Source organism: Rhododendron vialii, chromosome 9a (assembly GCF_030253575.1).
Source record: "Rhododendron vialii isolate Sample 1 chromosome 9a, ASM3025357v1".
NCBI classification, from domain to species: domain Eukaryota; kingdom Viridiplantae; phylum Streptophyta; class Magnoliopsida; order Ericales; family Ericaceae; genus Rhododendron; species Rhododendron vialii.
In genome coordinates, this window is record NC_080565.1 from 4,239,576 (window position 1) to 4,251,445 (window position 11,870).

General features: G+C 40.4%; 2 protein-coding genes across 5 annotated transcripts; both read right to left on the reverse strand.

The window, feature by feature from the left end:
• Positions 1–741: 741 nt before the first annotated feature.
• Positions 742–2,484, reverse strand: LOC131301513 (RHOMBOID-like protein 13). The gene is made up of 2 exons (XM_058327861.1): positions 2,426–2,484; positions 742–2,337 (listed from the first exon to the last, which is right to left on the reverse strand). The coding sequence occupies exon 2, from the start codon at positions 1,953–1,955 to the stop codon at positions 1,140–1,142; it is 816 nt and encodes a 271-aa protein (XP_058183844.1). The 5' UTR covers positions 1,956–2,337; positions 2,426–2,484; the 3' UTR covers positions 742–1,139.
• Positions 2,485–3,652: 1,168 nt separating this feature from the next.
• On the reverse strand, positions 3,653–10,513 carry LOC131301711 (putative disease resistance RPP13-like protein 1). Of its 4 annotated transcripts, none has more exons than XR_009191405.1 (3): positions 5,697–6,224; positions 4,105–4,171; positions 3,653–4,026 (listed from the first exon to the last, which is right to left on the reverse strand). XR_009191405.1 is itself a non-coding variant. In XM_058328101.1 (3 exons), exons 1-2 carry the CDS (start codon positions 10,511–10,513, stop codon positions 4,152–4,154), a joined length of 882 nt encoding a protein of 293 aa, XP_058184084.1. In that variant the 3' UTR covers positions 3,653–4,026; positions 4,105–4,151. The 4 variants fall into 4 exon arrangements, 2 of the variants coding, with proteins under 2 accessions (XP_058184084.1, XP_058184083.1); XR_009191404.1 differs by lacking the exon at positions 5,697–6,224 and adding an exon at positions 4,570–5,243; XM_058328101.1 differs by lacking the exon at positions 5,697–6,224 and adding an exon at positions 9,652–10,513.
• Between the last annotated feature and the right edge of the window lie 1,357 nt (positions 10,514–11,870).

Consider the following 11,870-nt stretch of genomic DNA (forward strand, 5'->3'; position numbering starts at 1 on the left):
CTCAAAACGAACCCATGTAGAATTCATCTCAACAAAGAAAGAATGGTTATTCATGCCACGGCTCAAACTCCAAGCAATATTGTGACCGGCAATTGTACCCCATCAACAGCCAACAAATTTGGTTGTTACTAATTTACTGAAGTAGATACAAGCGGCTAAAATGGTGGAAAACTGATTGGCATAGAAAGAAACTCAAAGAGGTCCAACTTGGATGATGGTCGCCTCACTGAGAGAATTGTCATCCAACCAAAAGCTACTTAACCAGTGATCAGCTCCAGAAATACTTACTAAGATATTATGAAATCAAAACATGGTAAGCCCCCAGACCTAGAACGCCTGATAATACCATCCATACTAGTGTGTAACAAAGATTAAACACGACCCCTAGTCCGACGGCCCCTGCACACGTGTTGAAAACAAGCTGTAAGGATGATCATGTGGGAAATGCTGATGTTATAAACCTCCAATAAGTGTAAACATTGGTAGTTTTAGGTCTGTGCGTTGAGCCAAACTGCAGTCATATTCCGATAGCACAACTTGTGGTGGGTTTTCCAATGCGCGTTGAGAGGCCTAAAGTGGAGTATGACAATGACATCCCCAAATTAAAAACCATGAGAAGCAAGAGAACCAATTCACAGATAACTTCTTTTTGTTTTATGATAGTCAAATGTTATGAGCATCATACCCCAAATGTCACCAACTTGTATGCAGCTTCTTAAATGCAACCAAGAAAAAAAGACAAAAGAAAACGAGTAAATTAACATAGTAATCAAATTCATCCCATCTTTTGTTCTATGAGGCCATGTCAGAATTGTTTCTGTAACAAACCCATTAACATTGACATTTCATTTAGTGGAAAAAACAATTGAATGGAAGAGAAAGGACAGCAAGATCTTAAAGACCAGAAAAAACTCTTCTCTTGCAGGTAAATGAAGCACCTGAGAACAATAATACAAGGATTAATAATCCGGACAGTCATTTCGGGAACCAAACGGGGGATAACTCAGGATTGTACAGTTAGTCCTATCCCATGCAGTTAATCCGCGAATCAAACGAGGCCTGGTGTACAAGGTAAATAAAAGCTTGCCCTAATCTGAGTGCAGTACTTCCCACAAAGAATATCATGGCTCAACTGTAAGCTACACAACATCTGCACCGACAACTGGCAGCGAACTTATTTGCAGATTCCTACCATTTCCTGAAGCCAAAATCCGCACAGAAGGCAAGGAGGGATCTGTAACGGATTCAATCTCAAGAAAGTGGAAATCAAATAAACCAGAGTGCTTCAAACTCAACACAAACACAACTACAATCCATCCCAACATAGAAACTGCCCAATAGTTATTCATCCCACGGATCAGACCCCAACCAATAGCATAACCAACAATAATGCCGGATAAGTGGCCAACAAAACTTGCTTGTGGAACTATTATTGAGGTAAATATAAGCGACTCAAACGGTGCAAAACTGATTGGCAGAGAAAGAAGCCCTAAAAGGTTTAGCTTGGACGATGGTTGCTTCACTGAAAGAATCGTCATCCAGCCAAAAACCACACACGAATACCCAACAGCTGTCACTCTCCGGAAATACTCTATCTTGAAATTTGAAATCAAAACATGGTAAGCTCCCAACACTACCAACCCTGATAACACTACGAGTACTAGCGTGTAATGAAGATAAAACTCGACCCCTAGTCCCATCGGCCCTAACTGTTCGACGACTCCAAGGCTCCAAAGTGCACTCATATTGAAAACAAGATGAAGGATGCTGATATGGGAAAAAGCAGACGTTATAATCCTCCAATGGTGTCCTTCAACAGCGGTTTCATAACTTAGTCCCACATGTGAATACCCTATATTTTTCTTCTGTATGTAGAACCAAATTGCACTGCATATTCCTATAACACAACTAGTAGCAGGTTTTTCCAAGATCTCATAAAACAGTGGCTTCCCCATGTAAAACCCTTCTCCAAAATCTCCAGTATGTCTCAACCAAATTAAGCAAACACTTAAAACTCCAATTTCTACTAACAGCAACAATCGAAAATCCAAAATTCTGGGATTAGTTCTCAAGATTAGTCGAGGTGCGTGAAAGCTGGGCCCGGACACCCGAGTTATAAAAAAAAAAAAATCCAAAATCCAAAATCTAGATCACACAAAGCCAAAAACCCAGAAACCAAACTCAAGAATCTCCAGGTCCAACAGAGATCCAAATCTACACCTACAAACCAGTGATCAAAATATTACCTTTCAAATGAAAAATCTTGACATTTCAATATCTCATACCACCAAGCTGGGAGTTGGGTTCTTCAGAATTCAATCGAATAACTTCCAAATTCTGCAATTTTCAACAAATGACAGAAGATTCCCTATGTAGGAAACAAAACCCTAATTCTTGATTAGGTTTTGTTTGAAAATTTGCTCACCTTTTTGGCTCCAGATTGATGGAATTCATCATTCAACACAAGATTTTTCTGGTTCGCTGTACCAGGAATGAAATGACAAGTATGTATGGTATTGGACATCTCGGGCTACTAGATGGGAAAATTAGAAAAAGAAACCCAGAGTTTTACCTGTTTCGCAAATTGAACCCTAGGTTTTTAATTTGTGCAACTAAAACCATATAGTTTCAAGAAGATCCCATTTCGAAAGTTAAAAATATCATAAACAAAAAAATAAATAAGGGAATCCCTTAATTACGGTATACAAATCATAAAAAATTGAATTTCTCTGTGTGGAGTGAAAATGAGTGAGGTAAGGGGATTAAAACATATGTCTATGCGGATAAAGAAAGCGGGTCTACACCTCCAACACTTTATTAAATCCTTATAGGAGGCGGATTGGTTGTTCACACCATGGGATAAATTTTCGGTCATTTCTATTTAATCTTTTGAATCATCCCTATCTTGTTCACATAATTTCTGTTGTTTCTTTTTGTGTAGAGGATGGGAGCTTGTTCGTTTTTCATTTGGTATGATCCTCCAATTTGTGTTCGATGAAGAAGGGTGTCGCAAGAGTTGATGGAAAAATATGCTTCTAAGGGACGATTTGCCAAACGAGGTTGCAAGCTTGAGGTTTTGTTGGAAGCATATAAAAAATAAAAAGAGGAAGGAGCAGCAGCTAGGTGTTCTATTTGCAACAATCCACTTTATTGCAGTTTTAGATTATTAGTATTTCTGGTTACGTAGGTATTTTTGCGGTGGTATATGTAATGTGTTTGGGGTAACAGGCAGAGGACGTGATCTTGCTCGTGAGGGTAATGAAATTATCTGTGAGGCTGGTTAATGGAGTATGAACTATCTGCTGCTTGTGTGGTATGGCTAGAGATCAAATTCGAATTCCCATCAATGGATACTTTGTAATTCAGTAATTATTGTTCATATGTATTTTAGTGCTATCAATGAACTATAATAGGCTTGTAATGTAATGTGTTCGCAATTTCCCCACTCTCTCTTTTCCAATTGTTGTAGCTTCCATAAGCAATTGGAAGTACTAAAGTGTAAAACCAAGAAATTTAAAAGATCTTTCATGCTGATGCGTAAAATCCAGACATGCAATTGCAACTTCCATAAGCAATTTACCCCATAAGCAATTGCATACCAAAAAAGTAAGAAATGCAACCATACAGAAATCAATAAGTAAACCAAGATCACATAGTCCGGCTAAAACCATACCTGTAACCATTGTCAAAAGAGAGTACATGCTACAGATTACATAACCCATCCACAAAATCACATACTTTTCGAGTTATACAACCATATCGTTCCAAACAACAAAATGTAAATTTGACACTCCTTAGAGCTCTACTAATTCTTCTGAGTCTTTTGTCTAGCTCTCTTGAAAGCATGGTTTGGCATGATGGCATGGACTGGCGCATGCCTCTTTGGAAGGCTCAGGCTAGACCTTGAGGACAGGCTTTGCTGGCTAGCTTGTGTCGGCTGTGATGGCTCCATCCCACTTGCTGCACCACTCTCCCATCTATTGAATCTCCCCGAGATCCCATAAATATGTTTAACCTCCTCTTTATCTACAAAGAATATAGAAATCATTACAATATATATGAAAGAAAGAGAATTGAATTGAATGTGCAAAGAAGGCGTGTTACAGTTTGCTATATTGTTGAGCCAAGGTCCCTTCAATCATCTTCGAGCTTCACTCATAGCTTGATAAGCCTGCATCCCAAGCACATTGACATCATGATCCTCCTTACACTATCTTTGAATTCCTTTTTCTTCAAGGTAGGAGTAGTCCTAAACTTGTTCAGATATTTCTCAGACATATGTAAACAAACACTTCAGTGGATTCACTGGACTGGGATCTGTCACAGTTGGGTAACAAACACAAGGGGATTCAGCATCAGAGGGATCCAAGGTAGGGCATACCCCAAGGGCAAAAGCGTAGATACTCTTATTTAATATGATGAAGGGTATTTCAGACTTACCACTAAGTCAACTAAGTAGAAGGCCAATAGAGCATAATTTGTTTTTTGAAATTTGTCAACAGCAGCAGGGAAGTGTAACTGACAATTTACAAACAAGAGGGGAACAATCTATTTGGAATAATGACTTACAAGTTCAATGGAGATTAAGTTCATAAGTCTTTGATGCCCAAGGAAATCGTGCTAAGACCCGCCGGCTATCTAGATGCTGACAATCATTTGTCATGCTCTTCAGAACTTCAACACTTTCCAGCAAATATTCTATCACCTTGAACTCTTAGTTTATCTCCTCCAAAGTCTAGGTACTCAATTTTCTTCACATTCAACAACAAACTGGGCACTTGCGGAGGTGGACTCCAAAGTCTGCTTGAATCGAGGTTTCCATTTCCCTAATGAAATAATGATTATAGAAGTTAAGAAATGGAGAACTTTTGGTAGTCTCAAATGGTACCCTGCTGTCTAGGAGCTAGCAATATACTTCTCATCGAGTCCGAAATAGTGTGGACAACAATCGAACATTACAGCATAGTCCTTTCTGACATACCCGTAGGTACTTCCAACGTTGGAGTTTGCTCGACATCCTAACATAGAGTGTCTTCAGTTGTTACACTCGGTGCTCAGTGAACAAAAAACAGGGTACTAAAACCATTTCACTCACCAAGATTTAAATACATAAGGAGCTAAATACTACTTTCTTTAACGGAGTCCTCTATCACAAACCCCTTCTTGATTGAGGTCCTGTTCTGCTAACTAAAATAAGAACTTATTGAATTAAATGTGATGTATTGTGAGAGAATAACCTGTTTTGTAAAGCCAAAAATAAGTACTTAAAAAGTAAGAACCTTAGCGGAACGCGGCCTGATTGTTGCGAATCGAAGGTCTCACAAATCCTAACGGCTAGATGTGTATACGTAAGATTGAAATAGAACCACTTAATTGACATTGAAAAAGTACCAAGTTTGAAATACGCAAACAAAATAGAATGCAAAAAGTGAGAAATTAATTACATAATTGGCGACTTTCATGCTTTGTCTGCATTCCGAGGTTGGCCTCCCTATTATCTATAAACTTGTTACCTGAAAGCCCAATAATCACACCAAAGAATTACGTAAGATAACACTTTCCATGGATCATTTCACACACGCACATGGATAAGACACAGCAGTGTGTCGAAATTCGAGAGAGAGAGAGAGAGAGAGAGAGAGAGAGAGAGAGAGAGAGAGAGGTCAATGACAAATGCAATTCGAAGAATAAGTTACCTATCCAAATGGATGGAATATGAGCAATCTTCGGCCAATCTTCACCGGTTCCCATCTCACATCTTTTCTCAAGAAGGGGACAGCTATGTATGCTCAAAATTTGAAGAGATGAAGGTTACCCAGCCACTCTGGTAGAGATTCCAACCCACTGAAATTCTGAATTCGCAAATTTCTCAAGGCAGGGAGGTGCTCAAGTTGATCAGGCAGAGACGTGACCTCTGGCCATCCCCATAAAGAAAGATCCTCCAGGGAGGAGAAATGGCTCCATGGTGGTGATGCAGCGCTTGTGGAAGGCTAGGGGAAATATCTATACTCGTTTCCGAACTCACCCATGACCACCGATTGAAGGGTGGTGGTGCAAACCTGCCTCTCCTCCCAACAACTCCCCCAAGTTGGACATGATACAATGACCAGCTCCTTGAGGGATGTGAGGCTGCGTAATGAATCTGGACAGGGCATTTTTAACTCTGGACAGTCATATAATAGGCAGAGCTCTACAAGGGTCGGATGTAGCAGTTCTTCTGGCAAACGTTTTGTGGGCACGCGCCCCAAAAATGCTCGATTTTTGTGTTCCTTAAAAAGATTGGGTGCGGCCCTTTTTGAAAAGTGCGGCGAAATGCCTCGATTCAGAGCCGCCACTCGGGTTTTAGCGGTGAAAGCACCCAAGGAACCGAACTCGAAAATGTTTGTCACGTTTGTTTGATTTTGAAAAAGGCTTGTAGACTGGACCGTCGTCACCTTCGATATCTGAGGTTCGGGAGCCAGGTTACGAGAGGGGAAGGGTTTTATGGCACCCCTCTCACCCAATCCGGAGATCGGTCTCTACTTAGGCATTTTTGTAAAACATTTGCATTTTTATCTCTTTTGATCATTTTTTTTAGCCAGTTAGGGCGGGGGAACAGTTAATGCGGATTAAAACTGTAACAAATTGCATTTATATGACAAAATGTTTATAGATGACTTGATTGCAATGCTAAGTATAGATTGAGAACAAGCACTGAGCAACCCGAATAGGCTGGAGTACGCTGCCCTACAGGGGGCGTGAGCAGGTCCTGCGCCAGCATGCACTGGCCAATCCAGCACATGTCGACTGGACGTGCGCACGCCACAGTAAGACTGGCGTACTCCACTTATATGGCTTCACAGTCTTTGTTTGCAATCCTCTGGGCTCTGGAAAGGGACCAGCGCACACCCAGGACAAACCACACAGTTTATCAGAGTAAAGTACATACAGTCGCAGACATACGAAATGGGTTCAAACCACGAAAAGCAGCATAATACCCCAAAAACAGTGTGGGGGCAGAAAATAGGCCAAGATTACACTAAGATGCAAGGGCCAGTCACTGGATCGTGGGACAACTGCCGTACGCCAGTCATTGGATGCCGTACGCAGGTATGACCATCATCCAGTGCATGGCTTTGCATCATCTGGGCTCTGGAACATGATCAGAAGGATCCCAGAGGCCTTTTAAACAACCGAAGAGTAAGCCAATGGATATTACGTCTAAACAGAACTAAACACAAAAAGTAGTAGACTGGTTGTTAGCATGCTGAGGTGATTGACTGTAATGTAAAATGACAGAAACGGTGGTTCATGAACCCCACGCCAGTAGTGCTCGTACTGCCATGAATGGCGTATGGCATAAGTATACTGGCGTGCGCCATGTCTCACTTCATACGATCTTTGTATTTTACCAGTTTAAGACCATGACTAGTATTATTTACCAGCCTGGGCCTTACTGGTCCTCCTCAGGAGCTGAAAACAGAAAGGGACGTAAAGGTGGTATACCTTTTTGTATTGAGGTTTGGAGGTGGTATTGAGCTTTAGAAGTTGAAGATGGAGGTTGTATGGTGACTGAACATCAGTGGGTGTATAGAAGTGGGTTGCCTTCCTTTTTCTTTCAATGGAAGAAGAGAGGTAGAGAGCAAGAAGAGAAGGAGAAGAAGGCCTTTTGCTTCTTAATGTGTCTAACCCCTTGCAAATGAATGCAAGGGGGGTATTTATAGAGGAGAGAGGGACTGAGATCAGTTGGGGTTGAGGGCTGTTTGGCTGGTTGGAAGAGGAAGGGAGCCTCCCATGCATTAAATGCATGGGACTTGCCTTGATGGGGGGTGTAGGAGAGAGAGGGAGCGTCTATGCCGAGAGTAATCATCAGGAATACTATGGCCGACGTCAGGGTGGCACAAAAGTCTCGTCCATGTGGCTGAATAAAGTTGATTTGACTGGCGTGCGCCATATATGGACCGGCGTGCGCCAGTAGGAGCTGGGTCACCGATCGATGACTGACACGTGGCAGCTGACTGGCGTACGTCGTCAAGGCACTGGCGCAAGCCAGTTGGGTTTTGCTGGGGCTGTTTGGCTCTGGTTTGAAATGGGTTTGAAAGGAGGTTCGGAACGCTCAAAGCTCAAACACACCACCGTCCTCAAACTATTCTCGACTTTAATCATCATTGGGGGAAGTAAAAGATCGACAAATAACGTTATCTGGACAGTCCAGAATAGGGTGTCTACACGTTTCAACTCCGGGCAATCGGTGATCCAAAGTCGTTGTAGGGATGTCGAGCCTCTGAATGCTGCTTCTGTTTTGTCAAATGGACCCATCAGATTATGAAAACGATACATTTCTAACTTCTCAAGAAACCCTCTAGGTTTTGTAGCTGGTTTGGTGTCCATTTCCGCTATTTCCATATCTCTCTTTATTTGGAATGTGGAGAAAGGATGGGAGAGTGAAAACAAATTTCTCTTCCCCTTGTTTGGTTTGAGAGGAAAGAGAAGACAAAATGGAAAAATAGAGTATTAAGTACAATAAATTTTTTTTTTCTCGCCAAACGAAACTATTTTATAAAAACTCGAAAGGGTACATCGAGGGAGAAATAAAAGAAAGCAGACATAACTAGCCCATTCAACACAATGTTGGACAGACACAACACCTCAACACGAACTACAACTTAAGCTTACAAATGCCATCAAGGTACACCTTAAACTCCTCCACCGAATAAATCTTGATTGCGAACTTGGTCTTCATCCGCATTTCAACTCTAGATTTTACCAATTCTCCCACCTCTTCAAAACTCGTAGTAGCGTTATTAAACACATAGTCATTTCGAGCCAGCCACAAAGAGCACAGTGTGGCATAAAAAGACACTACCCACACACTTTTCTCCAGATTCCTAAACCTGGTGTCAAACCACCACAAAGCCAAATCTGATAACGATTTCAGACATACCCACGTCACATGCCACCAATCCAAAATAAGAGACTAGGTCTTCCAAGAAAATTGACATTGCAATAACAGATGGTCTGGCGTTTCAAGATGCAAGGAGCACAAAGGGCAGGAAACCGATTGACCCTCTGGAATGATATTCCTGTTAGAAAGCACTGATCTAGTTGGTATCCTCTCCTGAATTGCTATCCACGCAAATATTTCCACCTTAGGAGGGCAGAGGTTCTTCCAAAGAGATCTCAGGACTTGGTTACATAAACTGGGAGTAGAATAATTTTTAAGGTAAAATGTGTTAGCTCCATGGGAGGAAAATGACTTAGACAGCAAAAATCCGTATGTTAAATTTCGTCTTCCCATCTTAAGGATAAACTAGGTTGCTATCCCATCTCATAAACTTCGTGGACCTCAGGCCCTGACATCAACTTATTCTTTAGACAACACCTATCTCGTACCATAAATTTTACACAATTTCTGTTCGAACTTAATCTTATGGCGTGCAACCAAACAATACAAATGAAATTCATTAAATTATTTCAAATGTAAAAAGTTTACATAAAAGTAATTTTGGTGAAAAATATTTTACATAGACACAAACGGAGCCTAAAGTAAAAAAAAAAAATCGAAATCCACATCTTCATGTATGAGCAGGGAAGAGCTATACCTAATTTATTTGTAATTATATTGGGTATGAAACAATGTAATAAGTAATTGCTGAATGAATAACAAATAACCTGGAATGGTAATCAACTTGGGGCACTTCCAGATATGTAACTCCTGGAGACGAGGGAAGAACTCCATTCTACTCGCTGCAACATGTGGCAGTGATGATACGTCTGACCATTCTTCCAGCTGGGGCATATTATTAAGGTTGAATATCCTCAATGCAGGAAATACTATTGTTACTGCCCCACCACTACTACTACAATCACCAATAATCCGTTCATCCAATCCATACAATTCAAAACCAATACGCTTCAAATTATACAAACCATCCATTCTGATAGTTACAAGATGTGGAAGGTGTCCGAGCGCAGGGACTTGCTCACATAACATGCAGTCTTTGAATTCGATCTTCACCAAATTTTGAAGCAAGCGGGCATCTCTACTCATCCATGACACCAATCTTCTTCCTCCAAAATTTTCAAGTATTAATCCTTTAACATTCCGGTGAGGTTTGAGTCCTTCCAACACAGCCTCATGGTTATTGTTGGACTCTCCAAGGTCTTTGTCCCATCTCAATCGCAACTCTTGAATGTCTGATTTTTCTAATAACTTAGCCTTCTCTGCTTCGTCCTTGTCTTTCATATTCTGTAGATTGTAAACCTGTAATCTACCTCTTAGCTTGCTTAAGCTACCCAACTCTTCAATTTTGTGGCCACTCTTCTCGCCCACAACAAAAAATGGTAATGTTTGCAAAGATGTCAACTGCCCTATCTTCATTGGCATCAATTTCCTGTTCTGATCTCTATCTTCAAGATAAAAATGTCTTAAGCTAACCAAGTTGTGGAAATCTTTTGGAAGCTTTTCCACACACTCTGGCAGCTTTAATGTTTCCAAATTGTAGAGTTTTGTGATAAAATTTGGGACATTCATAATATAGGACCGAGAGATGTCAAGAAACCTTAAATGTATGGACTTGCAACTTTCTAAAGTTGGCAACTCTGATTTTTCCAAACGCAAGGCACGAATACATTTAAAATCTTTGGTTTTTTTGGGGGACCTTTCCTTCTAATAATAGTGTCCTCAATTTTCTTACATTTTCTTTTGAAATATCAAACCATGTTTCTCCACTATGAAATAACTGCAAATGTTGATCATCGAGATTAATCTTCACCTCACTATCTTCTGATGTATAACAATTACCTTGTGAGACGTCAAGTGCAAGATTGTGCATCTTGCAACTTGTGATATTGTTGTACTCATCGGATTCCACTTCCTGGAATAAGGAATTGCGCAATAAAGTAACAAAATACTCATTACGTAACTCTTCCATTTCTACCTTGCTTCTTGAAGGAGGTTGAAGATATCAAAGAGCCATTCAAAGTTGAATCAACTCATCCTTTTCAAGGACTTTATCTTTTGGAAAGGTAGAACAGTATGCAAAACATAGTTTCAAAGATGGTGATGCTAAATGGTTGAAATTCAACCTTAATACTGGTAGAATTCCATCTTTACCGTCTGGAGAATTCCATAGTTCACTCTTCTCAATGAAATCCCATTCTTGTTCATTCTGCTTCGAGTATAGTAAACCTCCTAATGTGTTTATAGCTAATGGCAAACCCTTACACTTTTCTACCATTCTCCTAGCAATACCCTCTAGAGTTTGACTTTCACTTGGTTCTCTATGGGCAGCTGCTCTTTTCCAAAACATTGTCCAACAATCATCCTTCGACAATTGTGTCAACTCATGGGTGCAAGACAGGAAATTTTGCATTGCGGATATAACTTCCTTACTACGGGTAGTAACTAAAATTTTGCTCTCCGTAGAACCTTCTAGTCCTAGCAAACAATTTCTTAGGTCTACCCAAAGATGTGGCTTCGTATTCCAGACGTCATCTAATACAAGCAAGTATTTTTTTCCCTTTAGTTTTTCTTTAAGCTTTCCTAGAACTCCTTCCCTGTTATGTATATTAGAGTTTTTTTTAGTAAGAGATTCAACCATCTCATTCAATAACCTTTCTATCTTGAAATCATCAGACACACAAATCCACATTCTCTCATTGAAATGGTTCGTAACTTCCGCTTGCTTGTAAACTACTTGAGCAAGAGTTGTCATGCCTAGCCCAGGCATTCCTACAATGGCAATGACAGGTAAGTGACCTATATGCCAGCCGCAGGACCCAAAAACAAAGAATATATGCCCCGCACACCAATTTTTAACTCCCAAAGACGCACATGCTACTCTGCTTTACATTTTACCAGTACATTTTCACTCTTTTTTTTTTTTTTT